The 23,525-nt window shown below is 36.3% G+C and overlaps 3 protein-coding genes across 11 annotated transcripts in view; 2 read left to right on the top strand and 1 right to left on the bottom strand.

The window, feature by feature from the left end:
• LOC116709077 (KATNB1-like protein 1) overlaps positions 1-19,084 on the top strand; it is a 33,305-nt gene extending 14,221 nt beyond the window's left edge. Inside the window, exons 1-10 of one of the 5 annotated variants that reach the window (XM_032547368.1) lie at positions 15,085-15,189; positions 16,580-16,692; positions 16,793-16,830; positions 16,915-17,191; positions 17,271-17,386; positions 17,457-17,507; positions 17,587-17,676; positions 18,237-18,341; positions 18,636-18,729; positions 18,815-19,084. In XM_032547368.1, the coding sequence (XP_032403259.1) occupies positions 16,585-16,692; positions 16,793-16,830; positions 16,915-17,191; positions 17,271-17,386; positions 17,457-17,507; positions 17,587-17,676; positions 18,237-18,341; positions 18,636-18,729; positions 18,815-18,847 (912 nt within the window). In that variant the 5' untranslated portion in view covers positions 15,085-15,189; positions 16,580-16,584 and the 3' untranslated portion in view covers positions 18,848-19,084. Of the gene's footprint in view, positions 1-15,084; positions 15,190-15,335; positions 15,442-16,579; positions 16,693-16,792; positions 16,831-16,914; positions 17,192-17,270; positions 17,387-17,456; positions 17,508-17,586; positions 17,677-18,236; positions 18,342-18,635; positions 18,730-18,814 lie in introns of those variants that run through there. The other 4 variants (XM_032547370.1, XM_032547367.1, XM_032547371.1 and 1 more) reach the window with 4 other exon arrangements.
• Positions 2,754-15,812, bottom strand: acp7 (acid phosphatase 7, tartrate resistant (putative)). 5 transcript variants are annotated; one of them, XM_032547365.1, is made up of 15 exons: positions 15,676-15,812; positions 14,931-14,987; positions 14,692-14,819; positions 13,449-13,649; positions 13,186-13,368; positions 12,148-12,173; positions 11,165-11,262; positions 6,667-6,729; positions 4,839-4,953; positions 4,580-4,693; positions 4,262-4,328; positions 3,831-3,898; positions 3,658-3,729; positions 3,159-3,296; positions 2,754-3,046 (listed from the first exon to the last, which is right to left on the bottom strand). In XM_032547365.1, exons 3-15 carry the CDS (start codon positions 14,798-14,800, stop codon positions 2,981-2,983), a joined length of 1,320 nt encoding a protein of 439 aa, XP_032403256.1. In that variant the 5' UTR covers positions 14,801-14,819; positions 14,931-14,987; positions 15,676-15,812; the 3' UTR covers positions 2,754-2,980. The 5 variants fall into 5 exon arrangements, with proteins under 5 accessions (XP_032403256.1, XP_032403254.1, XP_032403255.1 ...); XM_032547363.1 differs by having other exon boundaries at positions 14,692-14,987; XM_032547364.1 differs by lacking the exon at positions 14,931-14,987.
• Positions 19,085-19,209: 125 nt separating the features above from the next.
• LOC116709078 (fibrinogen-like protein 1-like protein) lies at positions 19,210-22,260 on the top strand. Its single transcript, XM_032547373.1, has 2 exons — positions 19,210-20,308; positions 21,178-22,260. Exons 1-2 carry the CDS (start codon positions 20,164-20,166, stop codon positions 21,870-21,872), a joined length of 840 nt encoding a protein of 279 aa, XP_032403264.1. The 5' UTR covers positions 19,210-20,163; the 3' UTR covers positions 21,873-22,260.
• The last annotated feature ends 1,265 nt before the right edge of the window (positions 22,261-23,525 follow it).

Genomic DNA, 23,525 nt, shown 5'->3' with positions numbered 1-23,525 from the left:
CCAAGACTACATGTAAAAGGAAAACATTTAAAGTGAATTATGAGCTTGCTGAACGATGCTAATGAGCATGTGCCTATCTTTGACTACTCTGTTGGAAGAATATACATCTGGCTTTGGAGATTTATACAGGTCATGGTTGGGCTGCAATGTTTAACATGAGAAATCACAAAAAGTCTTCGTGTTACCATGTGAAACTATATTTAAGCATATTTATATATAAATATTTAAGCCGATTTTGACATGTGACCTTAACTTAATTTGTCATAAGACATCAACTCACTGTTTAGACTTTACAAGCAGACATGTTTCCGTGTTATGCTGACAAATCTCACACCCTCGTGTGCTCAGTGGAGACAGTACACACACTGTCTGGATCCCTAAAAGTGGTTTATCAGAGAGGATCCATCAAATTTCCACTTTGTTATCTCAGGCAGCCTGAACTCCCATGTCTCTTAAAAATTTTACATTCAACCAAAACGCCTGTTTGATTCATTATAGGTTATATTATTTATACATAAAATACATTTAATCCATATCATGTCATATTACAGTTTGTGCGGTTTTTTAGACGTAATATGCTATAACATTCTGGTTCTGTTGAAGCTGTGTTGCAAGGCCCTGTAAGTCACTGCGGTGTTGATGTTGAAAGTGGAATTATGGTAAGAATGTGGAGTGACGTGCCGGGGCAGACTGTACTTGGCTGTTTTGTCTTGGTGGTGGTCTGAGGCTGCTTAATAGCAGTGCTTTGCTTCTGGAAAAGTAGTGAGCTTCTGGATTGATTAAATATCCCTAAGAACCAGCATCTGGCAGCGTTAATACATCACACACATCTCCGGTGCTCTGGGATCAAGTGCCGCCTCTTGATCACCCGTGGAGAGAAACACATAGAAGCCTCTAGTGTACTCTGAGACAGTTTGTTCGTTGAGTGCAGCACACAAAAATGTATTCAAATGATTCAAGAAAGAAAGAGAAATTTGTGGTCCTTGCAGAGCTCATCAGTCGTAGGTTTCATTCAGAAATACTGCTGGAATTTATTATTAGCTCTAAATGTGACAGTAGAAATCATTTTTCAAATGATTTTGAAAAGAAAAAATCTGGAGAAAGTCAGTAAAAGCTGTTTTTCTCCAAGTTGCAGGGCAAATTCCAGTCAAACACCACACAGTTCTTTCATCTCCGAATGGTGTTTTAACACATAATTATATCTGCATTATAACAGTGAAAGCATGGTTTAATTCAGTTCAGTGAAAATTAACAGAGCTTCATCATGATGAAGGAATAACGCAAACAGATCTGGGATTATAATGAGAAATTTAAAGCAGGGTTATGTTATATGAACAGCCAGAGTACTGCATAACTGCAAACCTACCAAGACATAGCCATCCACCAAAACTGACAAATTAGCATTGATAGCATTAGAGGCAATAAGATAAATTGCTGAAGAAATCCACAGTTCCTGCGGGGAATTGTTGAGATGGCAACAAGTAGTCATGCACTCAACACATCTGGCTTTTATAAATTTGTTAAATTAGTGGCAATAAAGCCATTGATGAAAAATTCATGTCTTGGGGTGGCCACAAGCCATGTAGGGGGCAAAGAAAACATCTGGAACAGGGTGTTCTCAAGTAGACACAAATTAAACTACATGTAAAACCTTGTCTGGGACATAAAATCATCTACAGCTCCATCCTGTAGTTCATCATCAGCTCCTGTCTGGCCGGTGCAGCCTCTTGTTCCTCAACTCCCTCACTCAGTGTGGTGCAACAATATGAGGCAAGCACAGGGCAGAGGTTAGATACAAACGAGGACAGGTTTTTGTCTGCAAAAAAACCCCTTCTATATTCATATACTGGGAAAGCACAGCAGAAATCTTTCAGTGTGAGTACTTGCGTCTTTTTCTCCATCCAGACCGCTGCGCTGCAGGATGTTAACATCAGAGGAAAGTTCAACAAATCTGTGGTTAGTTACAGACGTGGCTCTGATGTTTGACTCCTGTATTTTTGACAAAAATGTCGAGCTTCTGAAGTTGTTTTGACACATTGTGCAAACTGCTGTAGGATTTCATGTTTTGTTCCATCATTGCCATGAAAAACTGCAATTTGTGGAGTGTTTTCTTTTGCGGTTGAAGATACAGTACAAACTCTCATAATACAGCATGTGCTTTAGGTAAAAATGTCCAAATACTGTGATGTATGTCAACTCGAGTGTGTCGTGTTAACAGATCATTGGTTTGGTGTGTGTGTGTGTGTGTGTATATATACACTACGCTGTGTCAACATAATTTTGCAGACGTGATTGCTCTCTGGCGCTAATGGACAGCTCAACAGCTGAAAACACAAACGTGCAGATCTATACTGGTTTTATGCCAGTACTCATCAGAATCAGCTAACTGTTATTAGAAATTCATATCACCTTAGTAAAAATGGTGCCATGCATGCTTCACTTAGGCCAAGACAAAAGCATCCCTTACTTTACACAACACTTGTAAGCAAGAAAGGACATCAGTTTGTCTCTGATTCAGATGGCCAGAAATCTGGACAATAAAATAAAGTTCTACAATCCTATTTAGCCAAAAGAGATCCAATGTACCAGATAAACTGAAAGGGGGAGATTTGATTTGTTTAAGTGTGTTTGCAGATTTTTGAAGAGAAAGATTTGCTCTGGGATGAATGGAGCTTTGAGTTTGCCAGGTTCAGGGTGTTTTTACAACGTGTGCTGCAGTTAAACTTTAAAATGAAAAGTCAAACTAAAGCAGCTAATTAACAAAAAACAAATTTATTCAAATGTGAGGGCTTCACATTGTGTTTACAAGCTATAAGTCAAGGTACCTATTATATACATTTACATTACATTATTATATGTTGATTTCACAGCTGATGAACTTCAAAATTATATAAAATAACAAAATATATCGCTGCATGATTGCTTGTCTAAAAGGTAAAGTGCTTCTGTGAGCAGTTCTTTTTTTCTTTAAGGAAGGTCCTCATAGCCAGGCAGAGAAACCATGCCTTTCTTTCACCACCCATATGCTGTCAATCACTTTGCCATACTGGAAAAAACAGAAATAGTTCCTGTCATTATTTATGGAAAGGTTTTCCTTCATAAAATGCATTCTTTTACTTTTGCCATGCCTGTGCACATGTTATTCCACGTGCCCTCACCTGGTCATCAGAGACCTGCTCCAAATAAATGTGGGTGGTGTTAACCACTTGCATGCGGCTGTAGCCATAGTCAGTGCTGCGGAAAGCGCTCCACTCTTTGGGGTTTGGATTAAACCTGTCAGTTCTCTCTCTGCAGCCCTGTGGAAGATTCAGCAAAGATTAAATTGGCTGAGATGAGCGACACACGCTTATTCCAAAACTCATTCCTAAAAGCTCTGTTTGACTTGTGGCAGTGCCTCGGTGTTGGTCTGGCAGCATTTTGGATATGCTCATGACTAATCCCTCTGTGGCTGAATGACAAAGCGTGCCCTGCGCGGCCCACCACCACATCAGAAAAAACTTTCCCAGAGGAACAGCTGGTTCTAAGCTTTTGTGGCAGACCAGCAGCTGCACAGACAGAGCTGTGTACAATTCATGACAGTGTTTTTGTTGATGTTAGTGAATGCATTGATCTGTGTGGAAAATGTTCACAAAGATGCAGTGATGTGACAGTACTTACAGCAGAGCCTGTTATAATATGTACTGGAGCCTTTGGGTTTACATAGGGCTGCTCTTTGCTTCCATTGTACACCTACAATGGAAAACATAGAAATATAAACTATTGCTATACAGACTATAGAAATACAGGAAACATCTGTAGAAGAACTGGAAACTAAGACTCCAGGAGCTGACCTTGTCACCATACACAGGCCAGAGTCTTTCATAGGTGTGCTCATGTGCCCACAGCTCAACATCTACCCCTAGAAAAGAAATTACATTACAATAAAAATTATGTGCCAAACATAAATGCACTCATTTAAGAGAATTGTAGAGTAATCTAATCCTTCACACCCAGATATGACTTAATTTTGAGATAATAAGCAAATGCTTGAGTTCAGAGCTAGAAAAATGTTCCATTCCAAGAACTGTTATAATTATCATAATTATTATTTTTTCACAAGACTTTACTTTGTAATCTGGGTGAATTTCTACAAAGATGTCAAGTGGACCAAAAGGCTGCGTCTAAAAAGCTGACAGCAAACTTTTAGAGTCTTTGGATATTTCTCTGAGTGTGAAGAGGTATTAACTAGCAATATATTGCTAATGTTTCTTAGTGGATATACCATAGTGGTAAAATAGATCCTCGAGACCAGGGGCTGGTGGTTTGATGTCGTTACGTCCCACTCGGACCTAAAAATATTAAAGAATAGTTATTGTGTGAAATATCTGCCTTGTAAAACTCTTTTTGGTAGAACTCAGCATTTGGCTTTACTTTGAGTGAAACTAGGAGGAATGCCAATGAGAGAAACACATCAAAGTGGAAACTATGTTGTTCAAATCAGTGTACTGTGGTGTGGTTTGTTTGGTTTAAAGAGTGTGTGACAAGTATGCTGTTAGGGCAAAACACTGTTTATGAATAAAATGGTAGAACAAGAACAAACCCAAGAGTCAAACTTTGTGCAGTCATCCTGGTCATCATCAGAGCAGTACATGGGTCTGTGTCCCATGGTGATGATCCATGGACGTGCTGCTCTGTTCTCTGGCTTGTTGGCTTCCTATGTCAGGATAACATTTCCCAGATGAAAAAAGGAGACAAAACTATGAATTTAATACAGAGAACACCAGTAGATATTTGACATAGAAAATTGTGTGACTGAGAAACATTTATTTGATTAAAATTAGAAAAGGACAATCCTTAACCTCCAGATCTTGCTTCAGCCAATTGTACTGCTTAAAGATAAGCTCCATGCCATATTCAAGGTAGAAATAAACCTCCGTGGAGAAGGAGATGATGTGTGCTGACCCCAGGTTCCAGCTGCAAACACACATTGTAAAAATGACACAGACTTGACCAAGCAGAAGGTGCATGCTGAAAACCACTGACTAAGGAAATTCTGACCGGAGTTTAAACTCCACATGTGAATTGAACTCCGGATGAACTTTTTTGTAAAATGTTGCTACTAAAATAAGTTTAGCTTAAATTATGAGTTACTCGATAATCAAAAAGTCCAGGTTTACCCCTGAATACTTGTCAAATTTTCAGACAAATGCATGCTAAACAATAACAGTTACAATATGAGTCAGAAAATTCCAGGGTTTCCTTATGATTTAAAAAGTTTATATTTAGATCTTTTGGGGAAAATAAAATTTAAATTTAAAACAAAAATGGATTCAGTAACTTACCGAGCTAATACCTCATTTTAAGGTGTGAATATTTTTTACACCTTTAGTTGGGGTCTAGGTTCCCCAACTTCAATAGCTGCAATATATAGTAAACTTATATGGCACAGTATTTAATCAACTGCCACACAATTATTGTTGCCATATCCACCAGTAATATCCAATAATAACATCACTGTATTTTATGCAGCACTGTGCAAACACTCTGTCTCTGTTGATTAAGATTTACTCACCTCAGGATGTCAAAAGGCTAAAACTGAAAGTGAAACTGACAGCATAACCTACTCTATGATGAATGTAGCTACTAATTATCTGACCACTTGGGGGGAGTCATAATGTATTACATTTTATGACAGAAAAAAAACATACTTTTGGTCATGTATATAAAATTACATTCCAAACCCATTATTACGTTAGCTATAAAGCTAACATTAACTAAACATTACTCAACAGCACTCACTTTTAATCTTTGTGTAACTGTCTAAGGAAATTGATCTTTTTAGTTATAATAGTAGCAAATTTCAACCCATGCATTTAGCACACAGCACTTAATTTTTCTGTAAGCACATGAACATATCTTGGATATCATTTTTCTCCAACTCCACAGTAACATCACTGTATGTTTTCGTGCTTCTCTTTTGAAACCTAACTGGCATATAGCTTAAGATTGGTGATTTCTGAATTTATAGTCTGTTTCCTTTTTTTTTTTACAAAAAGGCATATAGAATGCACTGTCTGTTGGGCATCAAGTGTTTTCAAGTCAAAACTCTAAAGTTAAAGTGAATTCATAAGTCATAATTGTTGAAGTCAGTATTTTGAGGTTTCCTCAAATCAAGTCATTTGTCACTTGGGTTCATACCTCTGATAGAGTACTCTAAATGTCTGCTGTGATATCTTACACAGAACATTTTTAACTTATCTCAGTGCCTTCTCTATGTAGTCACTTAGCTGTGATGCCCCTTCATCCATGGACTGCACACAAGTGAAGGAGCAAGCCAGCAGAGCTGTCTGCATCTCAGCCCACAGAGAGAAAGCTTGTGGTCTAGCAGGGTATTATCTTACTGTCTGAGAGAAGGAGTTATGTAGTGGGCAATGACTCACTAAGTCAGATGTATAGCTCCTTTGTGTAGTTCTAAGTGTTCCAAAGATAGGAGAGGCAAGCTTAAGTTAAAGAGGGGGCACTCCACACTCCTCTGCAGGTTCTTACAACTCAGTAATGTTTACTTAAGCACACCAGGAGCTTTGGTACATCCGAGGAATTACAATCAATCTAAATCTGATTCCAGTGTTTGAGGATGTTACCTTTCAAAAGACCAGTGTAAGTAATAAAACATAAAACCTTCTTTACCTGTACCAAAGGCTCTCAGTTTGACCCGGCATGCTGAAGCGATTCCTGTAGTTTGAAAAGTTGCTGAGAAAAAAAAAAGAGAAAAAGGTGTAGAGAAGTACAATTAACTGAACTGATCGTACTATCCTCAATCCTTGAATATGCAGCAAACGGCAATTAGCTCCACAAACTGCTGCTTTCTATAGCATGTGATGCATTCACCAGAAGACAAAAAAGAACTGAAATGCATCCAAAATACACCAAGCTGTCTCTGAAATATAATGACTATGCAGTTGACAGTCTACATTTGAAGCTGTTTAGTTTTATGTTGTGATCTGAGCTTGGGAGAAAACTCAGAGGGATCTGACAAAAACAACCTTCAAATCTGCAGTGATGGATTCTGATAAAAGTTTCACAAAAATAAACATAAAGCCAGCTGTAAAGAAACAATCAGTGCCTATCTCTCCAAATTAAAGGCAAGGATATAGTCTGCATGACCTCAACCCATAAGTTTGAACCATGGTCAGCTACTGGAGCCAACTAATCAAAATGTAGGCCACATTGGGAGGCCTGGGTGGAGATGATGTGGGATAAGTAGTCTAACCATCCATGATTGGTTACGCTACATTTGTTTGTTGAGTATATTTGCCTTCAAATACAGCTTCCTGTTGTTTTAGATGTTGTAGTCATGAGAGAAATCCCATTTTTAAAAGTTATTTCAGCTTTAGGAGTTTTTATTAAGCAACATGGAGCAATTGTGCCAGAAATCTCAGGAAAAGCTCTTCAAATTTAAAGGCCACACTTTGAATGAATGGAAAATAGGAGTGCACCGGTATGAAAACTTGGGCTGACATCAACATCTGATATTTTCATTGCTGTTACCTTTCGACACCATGAAAAAATAACCACACGGCTGACTACACTTCTGTGCTTCAGTTAAACACTCCACAGCTCTACACTACATCACTGTCGCATGCGGAGCGATTCCTTTACCTCAAAACAGGACTAACATCAGCTGATACCGGTGTTAATCCCAATATATTAGGTATCCCTAATAGAAAGGTGACTCAGATTTCATGTTTTTCCTCAATGGGTCCTACTTTTTGTGCAAATGCAGGGGTTAGTGTTCACAATGGGAACTTATTCATGGAAAGTGATAAGGAGATCTGTTTTTTTTATTTTACAAAAATGAAAAGGGGCAATATCCTCAACAGCAGCTGAACTAGTCCTAACTCGGTCAACAAAGTGTCCAAAATAACTGGAGAGTAATAGTGTAGCATGCCTAAAGTCAGGATCAACTTTGAAAATTGCTTCTATAGTTCCTGAAACGATCAAACAGAAATGTTGCCATATGTCTATAGGCAGACGGGTCCTGTCTCAATGATAACAATTTTTGATGTCAGTGTACAAGCTAATGTTGCTCTGTTTGTAGATAAATATTTCACGCAATATCAATGTATGTCAATCCACAGTCGTAATTATGGCAGTAATTTCTCAAAATAAATGTACATGTATTCTAAAAACAACTCCTTTCTATCTAACAAAACCTTAACCTGAGAAAATCCAACTTAATCTATGCTAATTATGGTCCTGAACTACCAACAGACGTATAAAAAGTTTATACCTCCCTCTAGTGGTTGAGAGCAGTACGAGCAATCAACTACAGGTAAGCGCTGTTCACTGAGGAAAAACAAATGACTGAAATTCCAGTTTATCTGTGTTATAATACTAATATTGAAGTTGCTGTAAGTGGCAGATAATTGGTAGTAAAAAAAGATATTTAAAGAAGGTTCCTTAACATATTTTTACTGTCAAAATATCATAATATATATATACAGTATATACAGTACAGACCAAAAGTTTGGACACACTTTCTCATTGAATTCAATGAGAAAGTGTGTCCAAACTTTTGGTCTGTACTGTACATATATATATATATATATAGAGAGAGAGAGAGAGAGAGAGAGAGAGAGAGAGAGAGAGAGAGAGAGAGAGAGAGAGAGAGAGAGCGAGAGAGAGAGACCAAAATTATAGATTGTCACAACTTTTAGCTCATTTTAGCAAAAACATAAAAGTACCTTCTCTCAAACATCTTTCTTCATCAGATATTTGCTTTCATCTTCTGATGAGTTAAATTCAGGGAACAGGATGAAGCAGCAGAAAACAACAGCAAACTTCAATAATCGTATCCCTAACTTCCATCTCTAGATAATATTTCAAAGAGTGACTATCATCTCTAATGTCTTTTGAAGGGCTAATGAACCATTGATGAATTAGCATCTTCTGAGGACTCGCTGTCGTCATTCTTCTGGAATCCTGACAACAATCTTGCGGCTAACCAAGTTTCAATTATTTTTTACCCATTAGGTTTTGAGGTTGGAAACAGGAACAGAGAGGTATGGGGAGAGAGAACACAACAAAAAACAAGACTTAAAGTCAGTCACGAGCTCCGGGGCATATTTAGACTCAGAACAACACCACAGAACAAAACAGATGCGTAGGCATTAGGGCAAGAGGAGCTGCTTTAACTGGTCATGTAATGGAGCGAGATGATTCCTGATATCAGGTTCTGATGTTAGGATGTAAAGCCAAGAAAAAGAGACCACTGTTTGCAGCTCTGTAATGAAGACCAGGCTGCAGACACATTACAAATGGCACAGAGAAAAAAGGAACTGACCCACTATTGCAGTAGGCAAATAAATATTATGGTTCAGGATCCGATAACATTAAATTTTTCAGTATGCAAGAAGCACTCAGCAAACTGCACTGAAATTAAAGGATCCATTTGCTGCAGACTTTCAAGATAAAAATCAAATGTAAACCTGCTAAAAACTGAAGTTTTTCTTCAATTTATCTTAATCACTTTAAAACACATTTTTCTTCTTGATCACTCCCTCACTTTTTTAATAATATTGTAGAGTTTAGTGTAAAAAAAAAATACTGCAAACTCTTCATGCTTATTAAACTTTTCAAATTTTGTCAAAAAACTGAATGTATTTTATTTGGATTTTGTATAATAAACCAACAGAAAATCATGTATCAATTACCTTAATTTTCACAACTATGCACTGCTTTTCATTGGACAAACATATGTTTAACATAACATATGTACATTATGTTAAAGTTTGTGGTTGCAATGTGTGAAAATGTGGAAAGGACAAACATTTATAAAGCACTATTTTAAGATTTAATATTAATTCTCACTGTTCAATTTTAAAATGTCACGAAATAGGGTTAGAAGGCTACCACCACATTTCATAAGTACTTTCTGTTAAATGAGAAATTGTACTTAAATATCTAAGGTATATTTACAGAACCATCTTACAAAATCCAACAAATTAAAAAAAAACAACTGAAAGCAGTAAATCCTCAAATCTGAGCAGCTACATCAACAAAGGAATTAGATCTCTCTTTGAAGAAACAATCAAAAATGATCATTTGCTACATTTCCCAAGTTTAAAAGTTTCCTACAGATGCAGAACTGATCAATCTAACAAGTATAGAGAACTCCAACAACACCGGCTAACTCTGGAAAGTAAAACACACAGAGTGAGGTGATAATTATTCCCAACCAGAAAAAGGTTGTTTTGGAGAGCGTTCCCTTGATGTTGGTTGCTTCTGTGGCTCCAACCATAAGAGCCCAAAATAGCTCCCGTCTGTTTAAGGAGTAAAGTGAAGAATTTTTATCAGAAAGCTTCTGTGTTGAATCTGGTAGCAAAGTCGTGGCTGACAATATGAGCCAACTCAACAAAATGAAAAACAGAATGTTTTTCGGGTTTTGCCAAAATCCAGACAGCTGTGTCCTTGCGACCTGAGCAAAACACGGTACAAAATGTGAAGAAAGACTAAGTTAAAAACAACATAAAATGCAGACCAGAAACAGACAGTTTTAGTGACATGTAGACAAGGCCCAGTATGAGATTCCCATAGTGGAATAACAGAATAATGTTAACAAGTTGCCAAAGAAGAGAGATTGCGAGATGAAATGGTTGCTGGTTTGAATGATCACCATCAAAGTAGTAATGTATTGGTATAATTAATATTGCTGTTTGAAAATGAAATTAGCATCAACATTGTTTAATGAACGTACTTTAAAAAAAAAAGTCTTTTGAACGCTTGTATGAGGCATCGCAGCAGCAAGCAGTAAAAGCAATTCTGCTCAACACAAAAAGTTGGTAATGTTGAGAAAAACTCGTTACACCAAATGCTAGGTTATGTTTTCCCTTAAGAGCTGAGATTTTATAAAAGGAAATTGTGATAATATTGTACACTTACAGTACTTTATAGATATGATATACTTGCTAAATCTCTTCTAGCTTCACATAGAGTATTGACACAAAATTATAAAGTAGAACAATTAATAAAATGGTGACAAAATAACAATAGATATGGATTACTAAGTTATAATAATGCTGATTTTTTGTTATTTTGATATGAAGGATTAAGGAAAAATTACAGGCTGCTTGACCAACGTTGCACTCGTACCTTGTCAAAATAGTCATGTGTGAGCTTCACTTACTATGTAGATTCATGGTTGCCCGGACAGGTCATGTAGGGAACATAGGCGGCGATGGACTGAATCTGCCTCATAAACTCATCTCCAATTCGGGCATTGTCCTGTAGTAAGCAGAAGTGACTTATTTAACATGAAGGAAATGATTTTTTTTTTACTAATAATCTTCAGCAAATATTTATTATTAAAAATAATAGGGAAATATATTTTCCAGACAGCTTTAAAAGTACAGCATCAATGTACAGACTGAACCACACTGAAACCAGTTATTGTCTTAGATTTCCTTAAACTGAATGAGGCACTTAGAAGCACAGTGTGATTCATTCCTGCTGCTGTGGTTTTGTACCTGCAACAACCAGACAAAATCCCCTTCCTCTGGTTTTCTCTTCATAATATCAATGAAGCCATGAATTTCACTTGGACATTCAAGCATTAAAAAAACATCTTACTGAACTGGATCATAGTTATTAATTTCTAAAGAGGTCTGCCGATTCTATTTATCCATCTTTATATAGTAAAGAAAAACATTAGTAATGCAGAAAATCATTTAAGGGAAATTGATATTAGTATCCGAGACAAAATTAGGTCCGCTCAATAACACAGCTGACAGCTGGGAGGATTTCAAATACGCAAAATATGTTATTCGGACTCATGATTTGTGGTTTTAAATGGCACCATTTTTATTCGGTGAATACTTGAAAAACGCGACCCTACATCTCGTCTTTCATCCAAAGCTTAAGAAATCTCACAGTAATGTGGCTGAATGTCTCGACCACAGAGTCTAGGTGCCATGATTGTAAACAGTGGTTTGATTTGGGAAGAGGTTTGAAGAGGGAGGTGAAGCGGACTCTCTCATCTAACACTGTAGATGAGTATCAGAAAAGTCTTGAGAGCAGAAAGTGTTGATGAAAGAAATCTGCTGTCAGCAATCCTAGCTAAATTTAAACACAGATTTGATCACTTTTCACAACAAAGTCAGGATAAAGTACCTCATGCATATCGTAGGCAAAGTCCCCTGTAAAGAAGAAACACATATTAGTCATTTGGAATATTTCCAAATTCCAAATGACCCCATATCTTCAGATAGCGGGGAGGTTAAAGATGACATTTTAGAGACCTTAGGTGAAATGAAGTCTGTAAACATAAAACCTGTTTATTATTAAAAATATGATGTTAAAAGAAAAAGCAGATAGAAAAAAGCCAATAGTTTGGCTGTGGGCAATTCCAGTAGCTCACAGTGATTTTTGAGCAAAAGCGGTAAACTTTCTTCCACTTTTCTCTCTGTTGAGCAAAGTATAACACTGTGTCCCTCCACTCAATTTATTATGCAGGGGTTTGATGGAGGAGTTTCTAAAATTTTGGGGAACAAATTCTTTCCTTACTGAGTCCTTCATAATATAAGTCAAGCTAGATCTTGAGCTGGGTTTTGGAAAGGGTTAGCAAACCTCACAAATCACATCTGCAAGAAATTTAGACATCACGATTGCCTAAAATTGCAAATCTATTTCTCTACAATGTGAAAACCAGTAGCGGGTGGCACCTATGAACTTCAAGCAGCTACTACTCTGCATTTGACTGACATTGTAACAAACAAGGTGTCTGGCTGGGTTCTATAATGAAAGCCAGCTTCAAGTCTAAACTTTTTTTTTTTTATTTGCAGGAGATCTCAAGCTAGGCCAAAAATATCAACACCCATCTGTAGTCTGCAACGATTGTACAACTTACTTACATTTTCAGGGGTGAAGAAATACATAGCAGGAGTCCATAGGGAATAAAATTCATAAGCTTTATAAGCCAAAGTTGTTTATAAATATTATGCTTGCTAATTAAAGTAATTACAATGAAGCATTTCTATTTTAGTACAGGTTTCTTTTGGATGTAATCAGCCTTGCTTGAGGTGATTAACACAATCTGTAAGCAGTGCCAGATATCTGTGTTGATAAAACTAAATGAGCATTTAACTTCTCATTTAGCTTTATCAACTCCTAATCAAGTGAAGAATAAATAAATGCAATCCGTGCAGTTACCTATGTGCAGGATGACATCATACATGCCACGCTGAGTCTCCTTTTGCAATCGAGCCAGCGACTGGGGGTTCTCGTTGCCCAGATCACCATAGAGAGCAAACCTGGGACTGAAACTGGAGCTACTGTTCAGAGCAGTGAAGGAGAATATGTCACTCCAGCCTTCATCACTGCCACAATGGTAGACTAAAAAATAAAGAGAGTAAAATTAAACTAAAATAATGCAAGCACACAGAAAATGCCAGTAAACTCCCAGCACTACCCACCATATGTAGCAGCAGGTTTTAGGTCTGTGAGTGTAACTCTGTGGATAAACATCTTCCGCTTCTCCTCTCCTGAGTCCACAAAAACAGTAGTATCTCCTTCAGCACTCATCTCGAAAAGTCGGCCCCCCTGAAGACCATATTCCACCTTGCTGTCTGTCTTATTATACGTGGTCCAGGTCACCACCATGGAGCCCAGTACTCCTGTGAAGAAAAGCCAAGTTACTGGAAACGTTCTGGAGGCAGATATGAAAGAGAACCTGTTAAAGATTGTTATAAATGTATCATTTACTGATACATTTATAAGAGTCAACAGACAATTATGAAAATGCTAACTACATAAGTGTGGCGATTTGTTCTTGTGCCTGGCGAGACATGAAGCACAAACTGACAGCTGGCCATATCTAAAAAGAAGAAGATGGGGGATCTATGAACAGTATTTTCAAGTCTTACCACAAATTCTCATTTAGACTTAAGTCTAGACTTATACTAGGTCATTTTAACAGATGAATATTGTTTAATCTAAACTATTTTAAATTGTGGCTCCGGCTGGACAGACAGCCTCTGGGTTAGTTTTGAGTATTTTGCTAGTTTTCTTTTATATGATTTTAACTCCATTCATCGTCCCATCAACTGACAGATTTCCATTTTACTGCTGGGAAAAAAAGCATTCCCGTAGCAAGACGCTGCCATCACCATGTGACAATATGGGGATGAGCAATGGGTCATCTTCACAGATATTTATTTACCAACTGGGTCTTCTAAAAGCACTGCATTTTATTTAACAGTATGTGAATAAGGGGTTTAGATAATATGCCACACTTTTCAGATTTTCACTTGTGAAATAATTTGAAAAATCATTTTTCTGCAGCTAACAATGTTTTTCATTGTTGAAAAACAATGGCTATAAAATATGCTGAAGTTTGCCATAGTAGCAGAACATAGCATAAAAAAGGTCAATAGGTCAATAACTTTTACATTGTATAACTACCATCTGCATCTGTAAACTACAAGAGAATGCACATGTACTGACGGAGACAGCATTTAGAGTTTACTGATTTATGATAAACTGTAGCAGTACTGAGGTCAACTTGTTACAAAGCTACAAAAACATACCAGGTTAAGTCTTTATTTTTAACAGCTTCACACAAAACATGTCCAAACATACTAGAAGATTCTTGCCAGTAAACAGAATATGATGTATCCATATGTAAATATGACTTATAGGGAAGGGATAAAAACCTACCCGCATAGGAGAGATGCACCTGCTCTGGTTGGGTCCAAATAGGAGGAACACCAAGCACCAACAGGGGTGCAAAGCTTAACAAAAGAGAGGCAGTTTGAACAGACACCATTCTACCACTGGGTTGCTGTCTGATAAAGACAAACACAAAAAGAAACAGTGGAGACATTTCAATCACATGATCCCTTTAAGATTGCCACACCTAAACTCACATGACATTCAAAATTTGCCCCATAACTGACCTCAAAAGGAGCCGATTAAGTCCACTAAACCTGTAGCTGTCAGCTCATATGTTTAAACTGTAGATCCCAAAAAAAAAAGAAGCTTAGTCAGCAGAACATACAAAAACAAATGATGTGTGCCTAAAATCAGCTGGTCTTGTTTTCGCTGTGCACTCTGGGAGTAAGTACTGTAAAAGCAAACTGAAGTGCATGTCAGGACCTGCCTGTGATCAATGAAGTGAGGCGGCAAAAAACACTGTACATGTGACGGTTCATGAAGGTTAGTTTTAATCACAACCACTGGTAAGCACCTGCAAACATCAACTGCGAGGTGATTACTTCAATAAACCTACTGATTGTGTTTAAATTATGCAATAGTATTAAGTAAATAGTCGCTAGAGGGTGTACAATCCTGCAGACGGTGCTTTGATTTATTCATGCTTTTTTGCTGGGCGGTATCTATGTAGCGCTTGCAAACTGGCAGATTAAAAGGGAATTCGTTCCACTATCGACATTAAGGCAAGCAAACACGGTGAGTACAACTGCTAAGCAATGTAGGACATTAAGTGTAATTTAATGAGTTTTCCTCAGAATTACAGAGCTTTTTTAGCTGCAGCAATTGTAACCTAAACAATTTGAATTTATTCACATATGTTTTGTAAAGCCAGCTGTTAGCAAACTATTTTTGGCTGCTGCGAGTTTGCGACTATTTCGTAACCCTGCTTACTGCAAAGAGCTGTTTATTTCGTCTCTGTTCAGCACTTACTATTTCACAAAGCATAGTAAAATGGCAGTCCTTAAGTCCCCAAAGTCTTCGGCTTGAGCTAGGTTGCTATGTTTAAATGATTAAACTTCAAACTCAAAAACAGTCTGTTTAGAGCTTAGCTTCCAAATACGTCACACCAGGAAAACCGGCGAGACCCAAGGATTTATGGGAAATTGAGTCCTTTTAAATGCCGACCAATAAAAAATAAAAATAACTCATTGTATTGCATTATATATATATATATATATATATATATATATATATATATATATATATATATATATATATATATATATACAGTACAGACCAAAAGTTTGGACACACCTTTTAATTCAATGAGTTTCCTTTATTTTCATGACTATTGACATTGTAGATTCACACTGAAGGCATCAAAACTATGAATAACACATGTGGAAATATGCACTAAACAAAAAAGTGTAAAACAACTGAAAATACCCCTTATATTCTAGTTTCTTCAAAGTAGCAACCTTTTGCTGTGATTACTGCTTTGCACACACTCTGCATTTTCTTGATGAGCTTCAAGAGGTAGTCACCTGAAATGGTTTTCACTTCATAGCTGTGCCCTGTCAGGTTAATAAGTGGGATTTCTTGCCTTATAAATAGTCATGAAAATAAAGAAAACCCATTGAATTAGAAAGGTGTGTCCAAACTTTTGGTCTGTACTGTATATATATATATTTTTATATATATAATATAATATATATATTTTTTTTCACTTACAGCAGTTATTATAATATTTTTTTCCTCAGATCTGATTATGTTACTTTTTAAAAATTATTTTTATAGAAATCCAGTACTAGAAACTCATTTATCCTTATGAACACAGGTCTGGTTTAGAAAAAAAAAACATACCTGTATCATAATTTTGTTTTTCTCTATACAGATTTGATGGACTCCAGCAGTAAAGACAGGAGAGACCGCAATCCTAACCATGTCCTCCAGTATGATGAAGCACAGTACACAGTAAGCTATGCTCATAGGAGAAGCTCTGAAGAGGTCAGCTGAATCAAATGATGCATGAACCTATTTGTGATCGCTTGGACTTTTTGTGTAATTAATCAGAACCCCTAATATCCTCACATATTTCTTATTACAGACAGATTATGATAAACATGAGGACTTCAACAGAAAGAGGTGTGCTCTTCATATTTTGTGCTTCCTTAGGATTGTTGGATTGTACTTCTTGTCCAGGTCCTTTGACTATTTTCCCTTTACCAGGCATTCAGTAAGCAGGTCTGGCAACAGTGCAGGCAGAGTGAAGCGGGTGGTGTCGTGTAAAAGGAAGACCCATCACCTGACTGTAGCTCGAAGAAAGCAGCTCGGACCTGGGAGAGGTTTTGATGCAGCAAACAAGGAAAATGATATGAAATTCTCACAAGTCACACAACGAGAAACATACTTTAATGATCCATCAGACGTCTCAACAAATGTCAATAACAACTACAAAACCAGTGGTACTGGTTCTGAACAGTCTGACCACTATACACTCACTGAGGTAACTGTCACTGACCACATATTCTTGTACCATGCTTGGCTTTGTGTGGCACTGTCTGAACTATAGTTTGTTTTCTCAGCTCAGAAAGGATCACAGCACAATGTCTGATGTTTTGTTTGGAAGAAATCTGAGACTTAAGGTGGCTTTAACATTGTGGAGGAGGAATGTTGGGGAACTGTTGACATATTTTCTAAAGTATGTACTGAAGTTTTGTTTTCAATCCTGGAAAATTTCAGTGTACGCTTACATCATTTTCTTTCTACAGAATCCAGGACATTGGTGTGATTGTTGATTTTTTACCAATTATTTGCAAGTGGTAAGCTTTGTTTTATACAGAAATCTTCAAAACGCTGACAAGAACATTAAATTCAGAATAAGTTCTTGTTCTTCCACAGCATTGATGAGGACTCTCCCAGGATTAACATTGGCTGTTGTGTTGACCTCTTTCCTTTGGTTAGAAAAGTCCTCAGTACTCCCTATGAAGAGTGAGTGATTCTCTTGCTTAGTTTTATAATAATAAAAGACTAAAAATATATATATATATATATATATATACAGTACAGACCAAAAGTTTGGACACACCTTCTAATTTCAATGGGTTTTCTTTATTTTCATGACTATTTGTAAGACAAGAAATCCCACTTATTAACCTGACAGGGCACACCTATGAAGTGAAAACCATTTCAGGTGACTACCTCTTGAAGCTCATCAAGAAAATGCAGAGTGTGTGCAAAGCAGAAATCACAGCAAAAAGTTGCTACTTTGAAGAAACTAGAATATAAGGGGTATTTTCAGTTGTTTTACACTTTTTTGTTTAGTGCATATTTCCACACGTGTTATTCATAGTTTTGATGCCTTCAGTGTGAATCTACAACGTCAATAGTCATGAAAATAAAGGAAACTCATTGAATTAAAAGGTGTGTCCAAACTTTTGGTCTGTACTGTATATATATATACTGTATATACAGTATATATAAATTGTTTGTATTACAACAGAAAACATACAGGAACTGGACTTATTCAAGATTGATTTGTTTCCTTGTAGGTATCTGATTGTTGGTTTTAAATGGATATGTTCCGTTTTAAAGACCTGGTGGGTAGAACTACAAACAAGTGGTTACAATGGATCAACTCAACCTCTGCTGGATGAGTAAATATTGTTTTGATGATCTTTGCCATATTCAAATAATGACCCTGAAATGCAAAACACAAAAGATTATTTAAAAGAAACAACAGTCAAACAAAAAAAAATCATAATGAACTTCAATTACTAAAGGAAAAAAATAATGGTCCATTTATTATTTTTAGGCGATTTGACTTTATACATTCAATCTTATCATTTATATTTATTTCAACAATAATTTCACATATTATTTATATGCTTGGTAGTGGTTGCAGGTCAATATACCACCTAAAAACTTTCTCTCTTTTTTTTCCTTCATAGAAATTTTCAGGTTTTTAACCAGCAACTTTGGGAATTATGGCAACAGGAACCTCTTTTAAAATCTGTCACAGGTCAGGCAGAAAACATGGCCAAAGTAAGAATACATATATTTATATTAGAATTCATTTCAGAAATATTTGTTGTTCAGCAATTATATTTCCATAATTTTCCTTCCTCAGGTTGTTGAGTCTTATCTCTTTCAACTTCGTTGACACCAAGAAGGATCAAAATAACTTAATGAAGTAATGAGAAAAGACCTAATAGCTTTTATTCTCTTAAATTAAAATCTTTTCAATTGCATTGCAGATTTGCTGTACTGTATTACTAAGATTTCAGAGCAACAATGAAGGTACACTAAGGTACAAAATCATTCTAAAAGTAGGCAAATGTTGATTGTATTGTTTCTGTTTAAGTGCCATGGTGAAAAAAATAAAAATGACTGAATTTTGCATTTATGTTTTATTGTTTTACTTAGACATAATTTATTTTTGGTGTTTTCTTAAAACACAAATCAAAAATAGATTTTCTTATTGAGAGACTGGAGCAATGATTCTTACTTATGCAAGCACTGTACTGTAAAATAACAACCAAATATCGAACTCAACTCGTCTCAGTGATTGTTGAAATGAATTAATGAGTTTTATCCATCTTAATTGATGTAATGCTTAACGCTCAGTTAATTCTATGTATATTTCTTCAGCAACCATGTATCGCCAGTGCAAAGGGGAACAGAAGTCAGCTGTAACTAAGACAAATGGTGATATATTTTGGATCATAGATTGGAAAATAAACTGCAGTATCTATAGATTCAAATAGCATTTTAAATTACCTGTCTTTTCTGTTAGACGTTCTTAAATGCCATTACTTGGCCAGGTGTACCACAAAGTCATTCTGAACATGCAGCACTTATAAAAGTGCAGCTAATGACATGGAGTGTTGGATAGGCCATTATTAGACAGCTCTAAGAAATTGGATGATCTTAGGAGTGTTTAAAGATTCTCTCTTTTTGCTTTTTCTCATTAAAACTTTTCTAACATGGACTTTTTTTGACCATGTTTGTACCAAATTATATATTTGTTGAAATGTGATTGATTCCAGTCCAGTTAGAGTGATTAGAAAAACTTTTAGATTCTTCCCCAATAGTGTTATAAACCTCATCTGGACTTCAGCCCCATGTGCAATGTTGAAGTGATTGAATTCATGCAATGATATGTGGGTTTATCACACATAGATAAGTGCAGGGGTGGTGTCTGTTTTGTGATGTGAACCAGAGACCAAAGTCCAGGTGCAAGTGGGCAGGGGAGAACGATATTTACTGGACTCCCAATCTGAACTCTGCAATCATGTTTGCACTCAGGTGGAAGAAGATTTGGGAATAACATTTCTTCGCTGTATTTCTTAATTATAAGGAAGCATTCTTATTTTTAGACAGTTCAAGTAGAGTTTCATTTGAGAATCCTGAAAGAAGTTTCTAAATCTTCTAACTGGCTAAAACAACAAGCTTAGCCTATTTGTCAAAGAGTGAAGGATGAAGTGGAGATGCTGGCTGCTGGCAGTGGCTACAGTGCTGCTCCTCTGTGCAGCTAGAGCTGACATGGAAAACCTCCAAGCTGAGAATCTTAATCTTCTTCCCATAGATGAACACCACAAGGTCTTGAACCGTGGGATGAAAGGTATTTGTTTAGGTTTTCATTATCATTTTGACTTCTCTTATTGTTATTTGTCTTAAGAAGCTAAAGATCTGGATAATTTTACAAATTCTTGGCATAAAGTTGAAGATTTGGCAGAACAACCACACAAGTAGGACTGTTTCCCATAGATGAATCAGCGTTATCACAGATTATCTGTGTTACTGTTGTGGAGGATGGTCAAATTCCAGGTTGCAAATGAAATCATTTAGTGACTTATTGATAAGTGTTCTTTTAAGGTAAATTGTCTATCTTAGATGAGATAACTTACCAGACAAACAGTTGGTTTCCAGCAAACTGATGGCTTTTTGGGTTTTGCCTGTTTATCTTAAATAAAATGACTTATTTGGCAAACTCTTACAAAGTTGGATATTTGCGTTCTATAAATTTCAAAGTTAGGTTATTATAAAATGAATGAATTGGCATAAAAAATTTAAAAAAACAAAAAAACAAGCAACTTTGGAGGACGAGAAACTGAGGAAATACAACTGTGTTTGGAGGAAACAGACAAAATGTAATATGAAGACTTGAGCTAAAAATATTCAACTTAAATCATAAAAAGTAAAACAGAAATAAATTAAATCTAAAAGATAAACATATTAATATATGACACAAATACAATACAGTCATATAGAAATAAATAAAACTTGTTTAAGTTAAATAACTTAAGTATTTACTTTTGAACCCCAATTTCTCCTTATTTTGCAACTGCACAACTTTGTGCTGGTTTATCACTTAAAATTCTATTAAATACATTGAAATTTGAGGTGTTAAGGAGAGAAATGTAAAAAGCTTTTAGGGCTATTGACTCATTTGCCATTTTCTGACTTACTTGTATGCTTATTTCTCCACAGTGTTGCCCAGAGACTGCTATGAAATGCTCATGGCATCTTCAGGAACAGCCAGAGATGGGGTGTACCTGATCAAACCACATGACTCCCCAGTTGTGGCCTATTGTGCCATGCAGGACGGAGGCTGGACCGTGGTTCAGCATATCACTGTCAACAGCAGTGTGGATTTTGATCGCACCTGGGATGAGTACAAGAATGGCTTTGGAGATGTCACAGGAGATCACTGGCTTGGGAACGAGTACATCTATGAGCTCACTCGAGGCCCTGCCCGCTATAAACTGGGAGTGAAACTCGTAGACAGAGATGCTGTCACCAAGACTGGAGAGTATGACCCCTTTCAAGTCGAGGATGAATCAACAGGCTACAGGTTGAGGCTGGGGTTATTCCAGGGTACAGCTGTGGATGCTCTGACCCTAGACACAGAAAATTACCTTCACGACAACCAGAAGTTTACGACTAAAGACAGAGACAATGATAATTATTTCCAAAACTGTGCCAAGCTGGAGTTTCAAGGTGTGCCAGGAGGGGGTTGGTGGTATGATGCTTGTGCTGGTGCAAATTTGAATCGCAGGAATGTTATTTACTGGCAAAAGGACTGCAACAAGGAGAAACTGTGCAAGTATGCATGGATGATGGTGAGACCTTCAGAAACAGTTAAAGTGATTCACAGTGGACACTGCAAGAATGATGAGCTCTAAAGACATTCTCAGAATTTGCATCAAATTTGAGTCTATAAGTAACAACACAGATAGTGACAAATGTGCCTTTGTTGATAATAGGCACTGACATGAATATTTATTTCCTCACATTTTATTAAGAAATACCTTTAACAACAACAAAATACTGTAAGGAACCAGAATATTTTTCACAAACTTGAAGCACAATAAAAAAAACTAACAAAAAAAAACCTTCTGTACAGTGTAAGCATAACATTTTTCTCCAGTTCACATCCATATGTATTGTCAGAGCAAAGGATAACAGTAATTTCCAAAATTGTAGAAAATTAATTGTTTAAGATAATAGCTTATACTTTAAGAAAATAAACTCAGTAAAAAAAAATCCTCACAGTATGTTACAGGTTGGCCAGAAATGCAGGAAATATATGATTTAGCAGCATTTTGAATAAAAAGTTGTTTTTTGATCCCAGTGAAAAACCTAATCCTGAGGATGACAGCAATAAAAATTGGTATTCCCCAACCTTCCTCCTACTGTAAACATTGACAATAAAAGCAAGTTATTTAGACTGATCTACAAGTTTGTCTTAAAAAGCATCCTCAGTATGACAAGTGGGATGTGAAACTATTAATGCCGAATTTATATTTAATTGTCTGACAAAACACGGAGATAAGCATGTAAAGGCTTGTAATAATCATCAAGCACATATTACATATGTTAATGTTCAAACAATTGTCAGGATCTGTGTTTTCTGTGTTCATTTAGAGTTTTTTGTGTCCTTGAGTCTCTTCGTTGTCCTGTCCTCCCCTTGATTGTTCCCAGGTGTGTCTCGTTCTGTGATTACCCTCCCGCGTATTTAACTCCACCTGTGTTCCTTGTTCCTCGTCGGGTCCTCGTCTATGTTTCGTCAGTGTTTCCTTGTGCCTGCTTCTTGTTGCTGGACTTATTTATAATTAAATTCATCATCATATTCATCTTACCTGGGTCTACAGCGTCTGCCTCACCAACCCGCACCACACCTCATGACAACAATAGAACATGTAAAACATTAGCCCTTTAAAATTAAATCTAGCTAGCAATACAATATTAAAAAGTTACTAGATTTTAGGTTGCCAAATTGCGTCTAGCGGCTAATATGTAACAAAATGCACATCATGCCTTGATTATGACTCTGATGGGAAATGTGATTTTATTTTTAAACTTATTTACAATGTCACATTTACAGTTTCTCTCAAGTATTTAAACGTCTCAAACTTTTTCACAATTTGTCACATTACAACCAAAAAAACAGTTTTTTGTGGGATTTTATATGACAAGAAGTGCACATAATAGTGTCTTGGATTTGATAATGTTTGATATATATATATATATATATATAATATATATATAATTTTAAAGTCAAATATATATATATATATATATATATATATATATATATATATATATATATATATATCCTTACTCTTTTATAGATCAATAATCACTCTGTTTACTGTTTTACTCTGATACTCTTATGAAATATCCAGTTTGTCCAACTGCTATCAAATGTCACTTAATTAGTAAATTAGTGTACGGTAATTTAATCTCAGTATTAACAGAGATGTTCTGAGAAAACCTAGGAGATTTGTATGATAACACTGCTGAAGAAATATTGCTAACAGAAAGCCATAAGAGCT

Source organism: Xiphophorus hellerii, chromosome 19 (assembly GCF_003331165.1).
Source record: "Xiphophorus hellerii strain 12219 chromosome 19, Xiphophorus_hellerii-4.1, whole genome shotgun sequence".
Classification (NCBI taxonomy): Eukaryota; Metazoa; Chordata; class Actinopteri; order Cyprinodontiformes; family Poeciliidae; genus Xiphophorus; species Xiphophorus hellerii.
The sequence above is the reverse complement of the archived record's forward strand: the minus strand, read 5'-3'. Positions and strand labels throughout refer to the sequence as shown.